Here is a 16,222-nt window from a genome sequence, read left to right on the forward strand (position 1 = left end):
AACATTTTGAATTGAACAGAGAATCATCACATTTGCTTTCAGCTCAGTATGTGCACAGCCCCCAGTGAACGTTTGGAGAAGATAATTCTAAGACTCTGGAGTGGTGATTACTTGTAAACCCCATCCTGAGCCCACGCAGTATGTTAACTCCTCTTGCTGCTTTAAGCACACCCCAGGTACTCTGTATATTCTCCTTCAGGGACTGTGATCGTTCTCATAAGTGCAATTGATTTTTCTGAGACTTTGCAGAACTTACAACTGAGCAGTCCCAACTTCTGAGCAGTCCTCATTGTTTATTCATAGCCCTCCACTGTATTTTGTCCTGCAGGCGTTTATGGATAAATACTGTTTTAAATTGGAATCCCTGCCTAGAACTCCCTATTTCACGCAGAGTAGTAAAAAAGCTCTGGTTTGTAGTGGCAGTACGCAGGAATGATAAGCAATACTCAACACCTGCTGGATTGGGAGCTGTGTCATCAGTGGGAAAAGCAGAGACTTTTGGAATGTAATCAGTTTGCTTTTATAGGACTTAATACGGGTGGGTGCAAGGACAATCTCTTGATATAAGCTGCACATGAGATGCAGCTGTCTATATGAGAAACCTTCGTTTAGTCTAATATCTAGACATTCAGGTTTTTATCTGGTTCAGTAAGATCTGTCTTTGTGATACCTGGAAACCACTGTGTTGTCTTTCTGCTCAAGCAATTGCTAGCCAGATGGTTATTAGCAGACCAACAAAGTTGCTTCAGACAAGGATCTGGGAAAGGGCCTAAAAGACTCCCTGTGCCCTGAAACACTAAATCTTGGCAGTATAGTAGACCTGGCTTTTTTTTAAATGTAGCATACTGGCCAAGAGAAGAAGCAGATTCTTGGACTGGAAAGGCTGCCTGTCTGCTCATCGTGTAATTTGGATTGAATTTAATGCTCTGAAATTCACATGTATATCTGATGTGTTCTACAAGATCGGGTTTAGAAAGGATGAGCCCTGTTTTGGTGCTGTAATTTGGTCTGAATGTATGCAGCATCTTCATGTTGGAAAAGAGGTTCTGAAAGTGACTGACAGTTGAAGCAACTTACGAAAGGTCTGACTTTCAAGAGGTTGTTTTGCCTGCCCAAGGTGAATTGGGCCAATTGTGTATGCTGGATGGCATTTCTGGGGTGATTTACTGGCCTGGGATTTTAGCAACCATTATATACTATTGCTTGGTGGAAAGATCCCCAAATACATTAAACAAAAGTTGGTGATTTCACAGAATCACAGAATCACCCGGGTTGGAAGGGACCTCAAGGATCACGTAGTTCCAACCCTCCTGCCTAGCAGCGCCACCAAACATACACATTTCTACCAGCTTTGTTGTACTGCAGCTTGCTGGTAGTGATGTAATTAACTGTGATACATTGTCATGCTTCTTTCCCGATGTACAACTCAAGATTGGCTTTTTTGAATTTACATGATCAAGTCCCAAATGGCAAAAATCAAGTATATTGCACATTTTGACCTGTATGTTGTTTTATACTCTTGCGTATGAGTGTATTTATATGCAGAGCAGCAGCAGAGGCCATGAAAACCTTTGTTGTGGATTTGTGTAAGCATTAAACATAAAGGAATTAATTATCTGTACTAGGGCTCCCCCTCCTACTCCCTCACACCATGCTGCACGAAATACACCAAATGCCTTTATATGGAATGTAGCTGCTGCTTCCTGTGAATGTTTATAAGATGTTATTAAAAACATATGTCCTGTCTTCCTACAGACCTTGTTTAGAAAGCTTGCTGCTAGCATGTTGTTTTAGCTTCGCTTGCAAGAAGCAGCATCTGTCATACTAAAAATGGTAGTTTTGTACAAATGCTTTTGTCGCTCCCTTTTGTAAAGCCTGATAAAATTGGGAGCTGCATTTGCATTGGCTTGCTCCTTTGACAGAGAGCTAGCAGCAGTTGTTTGTGCCAGCCTCTCGAGATTTTTGTTATTGAGGCTGAATTGCAGCCTTTAACATGATTAGCCATTTTTTTAATCCTTGTTGCTTAACTTTGCTGCCCAGAAAAATGGGACCTGTGGTTGTGTGTAGGCAGTGTAAAGAAATCTCCCCATAGTACCTGCTGGATATATGTGCTGAAAGTGTGCCTGCAGGAGCTTGACCTTTCTGTCTTCTGCCACGCTGAGGGCTTGCAGTGATGAAGTCACATTTGACCAAGTACATGCTTATTGCTCCCATTCATGCTTAGCCTCCTTTGCTATCAGTGGGAGTACCCAAGTCAGAGGAAGGGTAAGATCAAGGACAGTGTCTGCTGTGGAGAAGACATTTATCTCTTATTTGTTTGTGTCTCTTTCATGTTATGCAGCTCGTTTCTATAGGTATTAATGTACAAAATCTCTGTATAGATTATTATATTTCCTTTTACCTTTCTTTGCTTGCTGTGTGTGGACTCCACAGCAACAGGGTTGATTTTTATTTATTTATTTTTTAAGTTGCCTTTTCTCCTGCTGCTTGTCCACCAACTCCCATTATAATACAATTTTCTTTTTTTGGTCAACAGTTTAAGGTCCATTTGGTGCTCTGTAGCTAGCAATCGTAGTAAGGAAAAGATGAATAAAACATGGGAAGGGTTGGCTGAGTTGGAGAGTGGTTTGGGTGGAGCTAAGGAAATACGAGCAACCACTATCCCTCTTAAACACTCAGAAACACGGTATACAACATTTAGTACTTCAGAGGCTGTGTGATGATACAGCATTGCATGGGCCTGATTTGTTTTACCTATGCCAGGTATTTTCCAGTAGTGAGAAAGTGAAATTCACAGAGACGATTCTGCTCATGAAGGTCAATGTCCTTGTGTTAAGGAGGTAATAGTCTTGCTCAAAAGCCTTTTCTGTTATTTGGGTCCTCTAAACAAACATCAACAAAGCCTATAAATAAGGAGTGCCAGGGGCTCACATGTCACTTGGTAGTTTTGTACAAATAAACAATGAAGCACTTTTGTTGAACAGTGTTTGTGGGAGTAGGAGGCAAATGACCTAGTAAGAACGGAGAGGCAGAGTTAGGTGAGAGGTTTATCGAAACAGGAACCAGAAAAAAAGGAGCAGCAGTCTGAGAAAGCATGCTTGAATTTAAGCAGTGTCTGGAGACACAAACCTGGAGTTCATCCACCACTGGGAGTCTAGGAAATTGCTTCAGCAGACTGGTTTGCTTTATGGACTTTACAGTATCTCTTCAGTAAGTACTAGAAAATGTGTGTTCAGACCTTGCAAGAGGAGGAAATCACGAGGGGTCAAGATGGGAGGAAGGACGTTTGCTTCTTCAGAGAGAGAACAGGATCATGTGCTGGAGCCTGGTTTGAATTGGACCTGTTGTTTTATTAGAGCCTGAATGAAGCATCTTGCCTCTGAACAAGATGACTGTTTTCTAAATCATTTGTTCTTTTTTGACCTCACAACTGTGGAAATGTTCTTGTACTCTTAAATGTGCATTCTAGCTTAGAAGACCTGCCTCCAGCACAGCCTTATGTGCCCTTGCTTTTTCTCTGGGATTCTGCCAGTGAAACTCCCTAATCTTCTACAGGCACGTGGCCAGCAGCCAAGTTCAAAATGTGTTTTACTCAAGTCCATAAACACGTAGCTCTATTAAGTGTGTGCAGAAGCAAAAATGTACCTTGGGTTCTACAAGGTTTTGTACTTCATTCTTTCGATAATGTATGATCCAGAGGAATTTGGGAGTGGTATCTATCAGATGCCTATGAGTACTTAGCGTATGTTCCTGTGCACGTTTGGTCTCACAGTTAAGTCTAAATGTCATCTCTCTCAGCAGCCTGCAGAGAATTAAGAGGTCTGTAGTATGAGACTGGAAAAAGTCCAGTGCTGTTCCCTTTAGAAATGTCCTGGTTTGGGTTCACAGACTAGACTTTAAGAAGACATTTAGGCACTTGAAGATAAAAGGAACATAACTAGCTGGTAACCTGGTAGACTGAGCACCTCTGGAAATCCGTTACAGTGAGTAAGGCTGAGTAGACAGAGGAGCATCTACCAGCAGTGTCTGTGAGCCAAGAGCTGTCTTCAAGTGAGATGCATCTATGGGAGAAGAGAATGAAGTAGCCGAGCAGTGTGGTGAAAGTTGAGATGCTAGGAAGGCAGTAAGGGAGCAAGTCACTTGCAAAACAGCAGAAGAGAATAACACCATAGAAGATGGACTGGGCAGAGTGAGGTTATGAAATAGATGGAGAACTGCATATAACACACAGCAATAAAAAGTCAGCTCCCATTTCCATCAGGAGTGACTGTAGGAGAAAAATAAATGTGAAGAAGATAGCTACACCGGCAAAAAAAAGTGCTTGGCTTCCAGAAAGGACAAAATCCTTGTATCACAATGAATAAAAATTGCACTGAAGGCTTTTCTATTTAAACATGATGTCAGAGAGTTAATTTGACAGAGAGTGGATACTCATATGGGTGAAGCCCACCTCACTTCAAGTGACAGGAGTGGTGGTAGTCTCCCAGGAAAACCAGGTAAAATTGTTTATGTGCAGCAGAAGGAAATAGGAAGTGTTTAAGATCACAAAGTGCTTAGCAGTATAGCCCTCAAGCAGCACTGAGTACATACTCTGTACCCACTGAGACAGTGTTCATTTCTGCCTCCTAAGGGTGCCCCACAGATTACGTGTGCTCTGTGTGTCCTTTTCCACCTTTGCACAGTAGAGCTACAGAGGTAAAAGGTTATCTGGTTTATCACGGTCTGCAGGTACCATGGGATTTTCAGCAAAGTTTGTGTTTAATGCTCCTGTAACATAACCTTCTTGTATCTAATGGGTTTAACTTAGAATTAATGAGCAAAGAGATGCCTTTAATGTAACTGTTGAGGAGTGATGACTATTTTGTTTTGAGGTGGTGATTTAAAATCTTACAGATTTTAATCTGATTGTTGCAAGAGGGTGCCTATTGAGATGGAAACCTATAAATATGGAGTTTTCTTCTTCATTTCATGGGTATGGCCTTTCTATTCATTGTTCCCTTGGGTCTTAATTAAGGAAGAGCAGGAGGTAACTGTTTAGTCTGGTGCTAAAATCATAAAATATCAACTATGGATAGCTAATGTAATAAAGTGGAGTTCCCCAATAATTTTGAGAGTACTCAGTTAAATCAAATTGCTTAGCAAGCCTTTGAGCCTTTAAAAATTGCAAAAAAAACAAATCTGAGTAAAAAAAAAGGTCCATATTCTTTCTTTGTTCTGTTTTATTTCACCTGCAGATATTGATGATGTCAGGAAGCACAAACCAGGTTACCTTGAAGCTACGATTGACTGGTTCCGGTGTTATAAAGTCCCTGATGGTAAACCAGAAAATCAGTTCGCTTTTAATGGAGAATTTAAAGACAAGGTAAAGATAATTCAAAATTAAAGATGGATCTTTCTGTGCTGTGACCTCTTTTTTACGTTCTAGAATTGGTGGAATTGGAAAGAGAGAGGAGCATTAACAAAAATAATTTTTAAATGAAGGTATTCGAATAGGAATAAGTCATGTTTACTGTCTTTCACTTTACTCAGAGAAAATTCATATGATATGAAAGGAAGTCTGTAGAAAGCATTCAGTCCCAGCCCTGATATGACTTACACACACATGTGTAGGTTTGTGTTGCTTGTCACAGCTTTTTCATTCTGTTTGTCAGAGAAATGAACAGATTGTCTTTTCAGATATTTTTTTCAGTCTTGATTGATGAATTTTCCTGGCGTTTTTCAAGACTGTGTAGTTCAAAGTAGACAATAGATTGCAGATTTTCTCATATTTGATATTTGCTCAAGGTGTAGGTTTTTCTGGGTAGATCTGAACATTTGAGCTGTTTTTTGGCTTGAAGGCTAAAAAATACTTTGACCTTTTTTAGAAAAAATGAAAGGCTGTTTAGACATCCTGTAGGAAAAATGGCCAGAAAGGAGAATGGGCCTGGGAGCAGACCTTGCTGAATAAAATGCCTAGATTTTTCCAGAGGAAATCACATGTGATCTGAGTAAAAATGCGTTTCAAATAATGTACTGTACACTCTGTAGACTTTTTTCTTGTGAAGAATCACAGGTTCCTAATGAATGGTGTTCATGTGTCAGCTAGTTCAGCCTGCAGTGTGCTATCAAAGTTGTAGAATGCCTTTTAACCAGCACAGTTAGCTTTGCGCGTTTTGTCTGTTTAAAGAGATGCTCCGACTCCCCTCTGCACTAAAGCTGTCTTTTAAATCAATCAAATGTAGAGTTGTAAGGATGGATAACGTGATCTCTCACTTGTTCTCCCAGGAGCTACTCTTTCAAATTTTCCTGCTCTGTAATTCTACTGTAGCGACAGTTTAATGGGGGTATATCCCTGTCAGGCCATCAGAGTTCAGGCTCGAGGCACTAAATGCCCTGACATAGCTGGTTTGGAGCACTTGAATAATTCTCAAGCATTTCTAGAGACCCAGGATGTGGTGAGGCAGCCGTGGCTGAGCTCCAGCATCTGGTGAAGTTCACAGTGTTCCAGTGGCATTTTGCCAAGTCACTCCTTGTTAGGAAGTGTGTGTTCTGTTGGCAGATTTTTGCTACTCGGTCTAGATATCATCATCTGAACACTGAGGGCTTTTAAAAAAAGTTTTACCACTTTTTAATTCCCCCCTCCCCTCTTCATATTACTTTGGTTTTCAAACAAACAAAAGTCGTTAAGCAGCTGACAACGTTACGTTGTTTGTCGCAAATGCTTGAGTGAACGGTTGGGCAATTAATGAACTAAATGCACATTTTGCCACTGGAGAGTAAACCTTAACTCTGACCCTGATGTGCACACGTAACAGAAGAGTCATATCTCACACACTTTGTCCCATTTAGGACCTGGTATGATTTTCTGCAGCTGTAGGTGTCTGTTTAACATCTAGTGCTGACTGTTTTTTCATGCAGCTTTCCTGTTTTCTGGCTGCGGACTGAGGAAAAGTCCTGAATATGTTGCCAGTGTGTTTGACAGAAAGTGAAGCTCAGTTTTTTTCATAAAAAATGCTGTTATATTTCCCAGAAATTTAATGAGGCCTCAAAGGAGGTCCCTTAAAATAACACATGAGCCAGTGTGTCTTAATAAACTAGTTCTATGTCTTTTTTTTTCTGTTTAATAACCTTTTAAATCATAACATTTTTCCTTGATGTAAACTAGGATTTTGCTGTTGAAATTATTAAATCAACCCATGAATACTGGAAAGCTTTGCTTCATAAAAAAGCGGAAGGAGGTACTGTTAAATGGTAAGTATCCAGCCACATCTTTCTTCTTTGCATTGTGCCGGGGCTGTGGCAGCTGTGCCTCAACTGCTTGGGTTTTACTTTGAAGTGACAAAAGTACCCGTGATTTTGATTGATCATTGACTATCATCGACTAGTTGCACCTTGTACAATAATGATTAACTGGCTGTAAGTGGTTCTAGAAATTTTTTTGGTTATATCAAAACGACATAGATTATTTAAACTTACTAATAATGGCTCTGGAGGGTTTGATATCATTTTGGGAGATTGACACAATCCCATGCAGGTCTTGCCACTGTTAGTTCTGTCTTTCGGTGCTGTATCGCTGTGATGTTCTTTTGCAGCTTTGGGTTCCATAATTTTTTTTAGTTGTTCTCTGAACTGCCACATCATTGCTCATTACCAGCCTTTGACCTCATCTAAATTAAAGTGAACTACACTAAGCTTTCCAAGCTGGCTCGTGTTGGCATTTCTGGCACCAGTGGCCTTGAATTGTGGAGAGCTATCTGGACTGGTGATTTTCAAGGGCTGTGGATTACCTTTAACTAAACCAGAGGGCAAAGGCTATGGGGAAGGCCTTGTCCTCTTCTACTTTGTTGGCAAAATGTGACTCTTGAGTGACTGAGCACCTAACACGTATTGGTAGTTCTGCAGGCTGAAGGTCTACAAGAATATTACAGGAAATATTCAGACTTTGAGTCCTCATTGTTTAAGGGCCACTCTGAACTTGTTGTTGATGTAGTTTAAAAATAACTAAAAACTCAGTCTGGCTTTGAAAATTAATACCATTTATTGTTTAAGACCCTAAAAACTCATGAGCAAACTCACTTCTGCTATGAACAGATACATATTCATAGTCTGCAGAGAAAGTTGTCTGAAAAATAGTTGGCCCCAAAGTTGTGTCTGCATTATGGAAGTACTGATATCTGCTGCTTTATGAAAAAGCAGAGTTTTGACCTGCTTTTTGTTTTAATTCTTTCTCCTTGCTATATGCTGCAGGCAGTTTACTGTTAATATACGAGTGGCTTGCTGTAGAATTTGGCCATCCTTTAAAGCATAAGAGACAAGGGGTAATTCATGCCATCACTGCTAGCCATCTAGGTGGTGTTCAGCTCCCTGTAGAAATGCCAGTTTCTCTGTTGACTTTTCAAGGGGATTTGGTTTATTAACTGCAGTCCTCTGAACTGTACCCAAGTGAGCTGCCAGAAGTAAGTGTGAGTACTGCTTATGTTAGTGTAGAATTTATAGCCTAAAAAAACCCAAAGCCAGAGAAACTCTCATTGCCTTCCAGTGTTACTTGTTACTTTGCATTTTTGGCTTCTTCATTTCATGAGCAATACATTTCTGAGCTCTGTATGTGAAAATGTTTTGTTATTTTTTTTCCATAGGTACTAATTGTGTGTTGTTTCTTTTCCATTGATAAAACATTTTTTAATTTTTCAGCACAAATGTTCTGGTGAGTGGCAGCCCTTTTTGTTGCAGTGAGGAGGAGGCCCGATCAATTGTGCACTCGGTGAGGACAGTTCTTACTTTATTTCACCCTCTTTAAAAAGTAATAAATAGGAAAAAAAAAAAACAAAAAAAAAAACCAAAAAACAAAAAACCAAAAAAGCCTCAGAGCTCCAAAACTGAGATAAAATACCTAAGCTGATGTGGTCCCTAATTAAATAAAAAATTAAGGTATTAATTGACAGAAGAACACAAATGTTGTGGGGTAAGTGTAAGCATCATAACAGAAAGCTTCTATTGCAGTGCTTCAGTTGTATTTTCTGGCAGGCTCATTACTGTTCTGATGTGTTGGATTTTTCTTTTGATCCTGAATAGCAAGAGGGACTGCTATTTGTATCTAGCCCACTGTCTTCTCTGTCTCCCCTGTTGCCAGGAGTTACCACCCAGTGTTAGAGCTCGTTGACTAGCTGACTGTAGTCCCTAATCGCTAAAGGGGTCCTTTGTTTGTCTACTTGCATAATTGAGTGCATTGCTGTAAGAGAAGGGAGTGCTTTTCTGAATGTTTAGTAAAGAATGCCTGTCATATTTTGCAAATCAACATAAAATTAAAACATGCAGGTTTCCTGTTCAGGCGAGGAAAATGTCCTGCAGGTCTGATACTTTTCATGTGCAAATGCAGGAGAATTTCTTCTACTTTAAAATATGCTGGCTTGGATGCTGGAATTTAAACAAAGTTTCAGAAATTAAATGGAGAAAAATACCTTCAAGTGTTGCGTTTAAAAAATCATCATTATTTTACATACACTATGAATGTGTCAGTGCTTATGGCAAGTGTTTTGCTCACATGCGTGACTGCTTGGGTAGCTAACTGACTCAGGCTGTGCACAGTCAGTATTTTGCCCAAGTAGTTACAGCAGCGGTGGAAGTTCAGATGTTAAAGGACATGATGTCTGCTTTCTGTGCAGGTAACATTCCAACACAATTTCTGCTAAGAATGTTGTCTTAAACAAACAAGATGATCAGGTGCAGAAAAGTCAGCTTAAGTCACAAAGAAGTGTCAAAACTTTTTCCTGTTCACGTTACATGCTTTCAGCATATCCTTGAAAATACCTTTACATAATTGCACTTGTCTGTGTGCTTAGGTCCATGTTGTTTAATGGGACTTCGAGTTTTAAATGAAAGAAAAATTGATTTTGGAATTCAGACATTTAAGATATGTCAGTCACAGCTGTCAGAAAGTATTTGCCTTTTGTATATTTTGAAATTTACAAATCGTGTTTTGAGGGCATTGAAATGCAACTCACATTTCAAGTTGAAATGTACTCTTGGTATGAATGGTGTCAGACCTTTTCTTTCAAGTTCTGTGCTATTTGTACTTTTGAATTGAGGGGCTAAATAATTATCTGTCTAAAACAGCAATATCCACTAGCTAATTAATCATCAAATAATTATTTTTCCTGTTTTGTCTTTTTTGGTTTTGTTTTGCATTTTGTTATTGTTTTTTGTTTTGTTTTGATGGGGAGGGAGGCAATATTAAGTCTCATTTATAAGACACATCCTCTGTATCAAATTCTGACATCTTACTTGTTTTGCACGCTTGCCTTTTTATCAAATGTTATCACTTCTGGCCCTTCTGTGTCTGGCATTATTTTGTGTCTGGCATATATTATATGATATTGTTTTCTTGAAGTTATCACAAACTTCATCATTCAGTTAGAGTTCATTCTAAGCATTTTAATTGGCTTTATAGGCTACCATCTCTTGCTGCTTTTCAGATGGGGAAAATAGATGCAGTTCTATTTTGAGTGCTGCTGTTACCGCATGCAATTTCCAACCTGCGGTAACTAAGAAAAGCACAAATGCTCTTGAAGTAAGAATGGTGTACAGTCAAGCTCAGAATGCAAGCAGGGAAGCTGACTTGCACATTTTAAGCAGATTTCCTTTTGTTTGGTACACTGTACTGCCCACTTTGGTTGTCAGGCACTCATGTCTTTCACACAAAAGTGAAACTAGGTGAGTGTTGGCTGCAGAATTTTAATGGCTGTGGTAGTTTTAAATGAAAGCTGCCTGTGTCTGGTTTGGGGTTTTTTTGTTTTTTGTTTTTTTTTTGCTTGTTTTTTCTCATTGTGGGTTTTTTTTTGTTTGGGTTGGGTTTTTTTTTGTTTTGTTTTTTTAACTGGAAGCAGATACATTTTCCTTCTAATTTATGTTCATTTATTAATTTCTGGACAATAGCAGAAGAGCAGAGATTTTATCTGCAATACAGTAAGAAACGTATTTTTGCTTTTGCAAAATTTCTGAGCTTACTTTTCCAGTGCGAGTTGCTTTCCTACACTTCTGTTTCTGCAGCCAGATTATGGAGTTTCTTAACAGGTGATATTTGCCTTAAGTTGGGTATTTTGAATGCTAAACAAAAAAAGAAATTTCAACACTCAGTATTATTGTGGGGTTTTTTTGTGTGTTTTTGTGTTGTTTTTTTTTTTTTTTTGTTTTGTTTTGTTTTTTTGTTTGGTGGGCAAGAGAACTGCAGCTAAGATACGAAACAAATCCTGAAGAAGTGCTTACCAAATCATGCTGTAATGAGAATATCAGGTATTTTTGCTGGGGTGGTTCCCAAGATCATCTCATTCAAATTGATAGGATTTATTTTGCTGATATTTGACCTTTCATTGTTTTACAGACATGGGACTAGAATGGTTTGGATTTAGGGCATTTCTGTTCTGTTTAGCTAGTTTACACACAGGGAGCTGTCATCTGTACTGATGGCAAATTAGGAATAACTGCAGCTGCTGCAGTTGCCATGTCCAGTCAATTCCAAAGAGATCAGAAGATGATGTGTGCATGTGGGACCACATACAGAATGTTTGAACCAGTCAGAATTATTCTGTCCCCCTGCAACTACAAGCCCACTTGGGTAGTAACACTCTAGGTGATGAAAATTTCTGCTGTTTCTTTACATCTGAAAATTGTTTCATCTTTCTCAGCTTCAGCGTTAGTACATGTTGAAAACTAAACCCAGGAGGAACAGAGTTTTGTAGCTGAACGTGTTAGCTCTAAGATGTACTGTTTATTTCAGGCTTTCAAGTGTTGCCATCTGTAAAACTGACCGGGACAGCCAAACCTTTGTTTAACATTAATCCTGAGAACTGCTTGCTCGCTTGCTTTGAGAAGGAGCCGCTGAGGACTTTTGAAGTTGGAAAATCTCCAAGGCAATCTATATATAGTTAGTAGTGCAGTTTCTCAGACTTATCACATAATTCCTCCCTTATAGTGCTGGAGAGAAAATGAACTAAGATGGCTTTGGTGGATGAGGTATCTTTTGATTAAAATGCAGAAAAATGTCTTACAGGGGAAAATATTTGACTTTTCCTGGCAGTTTAGAAAAACCTCCAGCAGAGTTTGGATATGTGTATTTACTAATATGTTTGGAATAATTTAGATCTAACCAGGAAAGCCTACCAACTGCCTCACTTCTTGTATTTCTTTTCTCTCTGAGCACTCTTTTCCATTTGGGACTTCAGAGAAGCAGAATTTTCAGTTTAGTGCCAGGTTGTGACCCATAGGGCTGGGCATGGAGAGGTGATATCCTAAACAAAATGACGCAGAGTGGTTGAGGCTGAAAGGGACTGCTTGGGATCATCTAATCCAAGCCCCTTGCTTCAAGTAGGGTCACGTGAAGCAGTGTCTCCGATGAAAGGATTCTGTAGCGAAGAGGTTCTTGGTTCAGTGGAATGAATTTTTGACCTGTTCTTGGTGGGAAGGTGCCAAGTCCTTGTCTTAAGTTTTCTGAGCAATTGATGCAGAAGTGGCAAGCACCTGCTTCTAGATGGTGACCACTGGTTCTCCCTGCCTCGTGGAAAAAAAGCTTTGTGTTTGTCTGGAAGGAAAGATAGTGGTCTTGTGATAAGGCCGGCACATCCATTCAGACCTGTCATGTAACCCCTTTGTGCACATATTTAAAGCAGGAGAAAGAATGCTGCTTTTTAGCTTTCCTCCTCAGAGACTTTGACTTGCTGTTGAGCAGAGCAAGCCCTGCTCCTGCTTGGAGACAGCCAGGCCTAACCAGCTCAAACTGTGAGCTCAGTTTGAATGCTGCCCTGTGCTCAATGCACTTGCTGCCTATGGCTCAGCCTGCCTGCAAAGTGCTTCAAGGCTTTCACTGATGTCTTCGCATGCTGCTACAAAGGCAGGAAGTTCCACCTAGCAATGCAGATGATGTGTTGCAGCTTTGTTCTCCTGAGGCTTCAAACTTGAACCTTTGAGGCTCTCTTTGCTGCATGGTTCAGCCAAATCAATAGTCCTGGTGTTGTGTGTTCGGGTAGGTCTGTTTGGAACAGACTTGTATCATGTCAGTGGCCAATGTCCTCCTGTTGTTTTGTACTCTAATTGTGTGTGGGGAGCGTGAATGTTGCAGTATTCCTTATGCTGAGATGCTGTTTCTTCCACATCAGTCAGACTTGCCCGTTTGTGAGGAGCTGAGGGATGATGGACAGAGAATTGTTACCATAAGAGTGGCTAGCGTCCTCATTGTGGGGAAGGTGCTTACAGCTGGTGTTAAAACCAGCTTTAATGTCATCCCTTAAGTAGTAGGACAAGACATGCTGTGTAATACTGTGATTGAAGAGTGTATCCAGCTTTGAAATGAACCAGAAGTGACAGACCTATATTTTAAAACAATTTTCACTCTGTACAGAACTGACTCCTTCTCTGTCAAAATGTAGTTGTATGAGTATGATTACATATTTATTTTAAAATGTTTGCCTGCCTTTAATACAAACTGTGTATGTTTGTGCATATACACATATGCTCTTATATGTATCTCATAATGAAATGTACAAATGTATAATAAAGTAATTGGAAAGGCATTTTCATTCTGTAGCATGTAAATGGAAAATCCTGTTATCTTCTAAAACAATGTAGTAAGATAGATATATGTTAGAGATGGCATTAATCTGTCACTCATTATTTTGCCTGTTTTGTCATTTATTGTTACCTCTTGGCTTCAGCAGTAAAATAGCTTTGTGTGTTATCTGTCAAACAAAACACTGACAGTGTTTTTTTGTTGTTGTTTTAGGCATCAGTGCCTGCGAATGGAGATTCTGTTTGCCCAGAAGGTATATTCTTTTCCCCAAAATACCATACAATTACTAATGATTTGCTTTAAAAATGAACTTAGAAACTGTCCTATTGAAAAAGGTGTTTTTGTCCACGTGAGCATGATGGATATGGTTTTGTCAGACTGAGGTGCTTGTGCTCTGTTAAATAGAACATGGGAAGCAATTTCTGAGTTGTTTGTGGGAGATTGCTTTTAAGGGTGAATGAAAGTGTAGTTCACATAAAAAAGATGAGAAGACTAAATATTTTTTCATCTCTTTAGTCATGGAAGATAGATGCATTACATTTATCCTTTCTAAAGGAGAAAGGTTGCTTTGCCTTACTTTTTTGTTGCTCTTCACAGTAGCTAACTAATCAGATAAACAACCTCTTTTCTTAAAAGTGATACAACCACACTTCTCAAGTGTAATTTTTGAAGGCAGAATTCTCTTTTTACTTTTGACTGGTTTTCATGTTAATGGAACATGTGTTTTTAGTCAAGAAATAAAAGCAAATCCTAGATTTTCATTTTTGTTAACTATTAGGAAAAAAAGAGAGAGAGATTTTTGTCCTGGCAGGAGCTACAGACAAGGCATGCACTTTTTGAGATGGAAGGAAGCACTAAGAGAAACTTAGCCGTGAGTCAAGTTCCGAATTGTTTGCAAAGTAACATCTGTGTAGGCTGTGTCATGGGAAAGTTGCATTCAATTTGCCCTTATATGGCTTGCCAATAAATAGCTTTTATTTACTGGAGTTTTGCATCTCGGATCGTTGACAAACAACTGAACGTAATCTTTGATTTTTTTCCAAGGATGGTCATGTCAATATGTTAAGAGTTGTTTCAAAATTATTTCAGGCAAACAGTTAAAGTGAACAGATATCATTTTGAGGACAAACTTTACATCAACTAGGGATAGGGTTTGCCCAGAAGTATTGTTATGAGAGAGGAGATTATTGGAAGAACTGAATGTTGTTTTTTTAAGTGTTTGTCTCAGGCTGGTTGTATAGAATTAATGTCATTCTTGATGTGTATTTTTTGTTTTAGTTGATTCCTGGTACTTTTTTCCACGTGATCATTGAAGTGTTCTGAAGCCACATCTTCAAATCTTAAGTCATCCCATTTTTGAAGAGAGGCACTAATGGTTGGGTTCCCGTTGTGACAACTTTTCAAACTATGTAAATCTTTGATCATGTAAATAAATGCTGACATTATAAAATTGATGTTTCCTTTCTATGTCTGTCTTTGTGAAGGGTGGAGCAAAGAGGAGAAGAGGGCTTGCTTGCATGTTTGTTTCTGAATCGTAGACGTCCAGGATTATTCTGATCTGCTCATGACATGTAATGTCGAATGAGATGGGTGATAAGTTGGCTTCAACTTTGTTCTCCAGATTTTGGAATAATCCAGTCATTGGGTGCATAGAAGGCTGTGTTAAATGATATCTCAGGCTTGTCTGGCCACCCTGACTGTAATCCTTTTCAAGCAGACAATAATCTTTATGTAATAGGCTTAGCAGTTTACCATGTTCTTTAAAATGCAACTGTGCTTAGTTTCCTGAATTGTATTCATTTTTGTGCCCAGTTGTCTCTGCTTCACAGAGTTATGGGCAGGGTAGATTTGCTTTTACAAAAACAAATACAACTGTACTGAGTAATTCAGCTAGGAAGGGCTAATGAATGCTGTAACAATTGAAGCAAGGATGCACATGTGCTCTGTGTGCTGCATCCTGTTTTTGATAAGTTATGTTTCATCACACAGGAAGGACTTTCCTTATGGAAAGCTTCCATTTTTAGAGTTGTGTATGCCTGAAGGTTTATGATAGTTCCTCATGCAGTGAGACAAGATTAATAAATTGTGTAGAGCTTTGTTTGTTTGTGGTAAAAATATCTGCTGTATTTTTTTTACTGCAGTGTTCTATCTGGCCTATGGCACTGTTAAATATAGGGGGTTTAGATGTAAGGTGTATGAGAAATGCAGCATAAACCTCAGAAACTAAGAACTTTTCCTTTTTTACAGTTACCTTTGCCGTATCAATTAGTTATACTTTGTGGTACACTTTAGAATTCTAAGCATACAGCGCTGTACCTACAGATATAGCGGCCTTTTTTCTTTTCCTTTATTTTTTCGTAATCGAGTAAAGGTTGCCCTGTCTTGGTTTATGTTCTGCCTTTCACTATGAAGGTATTCTGATCACAGGTAAACTCTTCTGGAGTGCAGAACAGCTGCTGTATGTAGCTGTATGGTGGCATGTCTAGGAGGCTTGTCCTGCCAAGTGCTTAGGGACAGCTCAACAATGCAAGGCACTGTGTAAAATCAAATTACTTTCCCTGTCTGTTGCTCATTGCTGTTTTCTTTTGATTTTTGAGACATCAAATGAAAATTTGTACATGTGAATAGCAGGTGTTGATTACAAACTTATCCATGCTGAACTATCAGTGATAGATCAGAAGTTAG

At 39.1% G+C, this 16,222-nt stretch overlaps 1 protein-coding gene across 1 annotated transcript in view; it reads left to right on the forward strand.

Annotated features, from left to right (window-relative positions):
* The window catches only part of PPA2 (inorganic pyrophosphatase 2), a 44,567-nt gene extending 28,680 nt beyond the window's left edge, over nt 1-15,887 (forward strand). The window contains 5 exon segments of the mRNA XM_048941989.1: nt 5,235-5,362; nt 7,145-7,230; nt 8,671-8,740; nt 13,751-13,790; nt 14,816-15,887. Coding sequence (XP_048797946.1) covers nt 5,235-5,362; nt 7,145-7,230; nt 8,671-8,740; nt 13,751-13,790; nt 14,816-14,850 — 359 coding nt within the window. The 3' untranslated portion in view covers nt 14,851-15,887.
* The last annotated feature ends 335 nt before the right edge of the window (nt 15,888-16,222 follow it).

Source organism: Lagopus muta, chromosome 4, assembly GCF_023343835.1.
Source record: "Lagopus muta isolate bLagMut1 chromosome 4, bLagMut1 primary, whole genome shotgun sequence".
NCBI lineage: Eukaryota > Metazoa > Chordata > Aves > Galliformes > Phasianidae > Lagopus > Lagopus muta.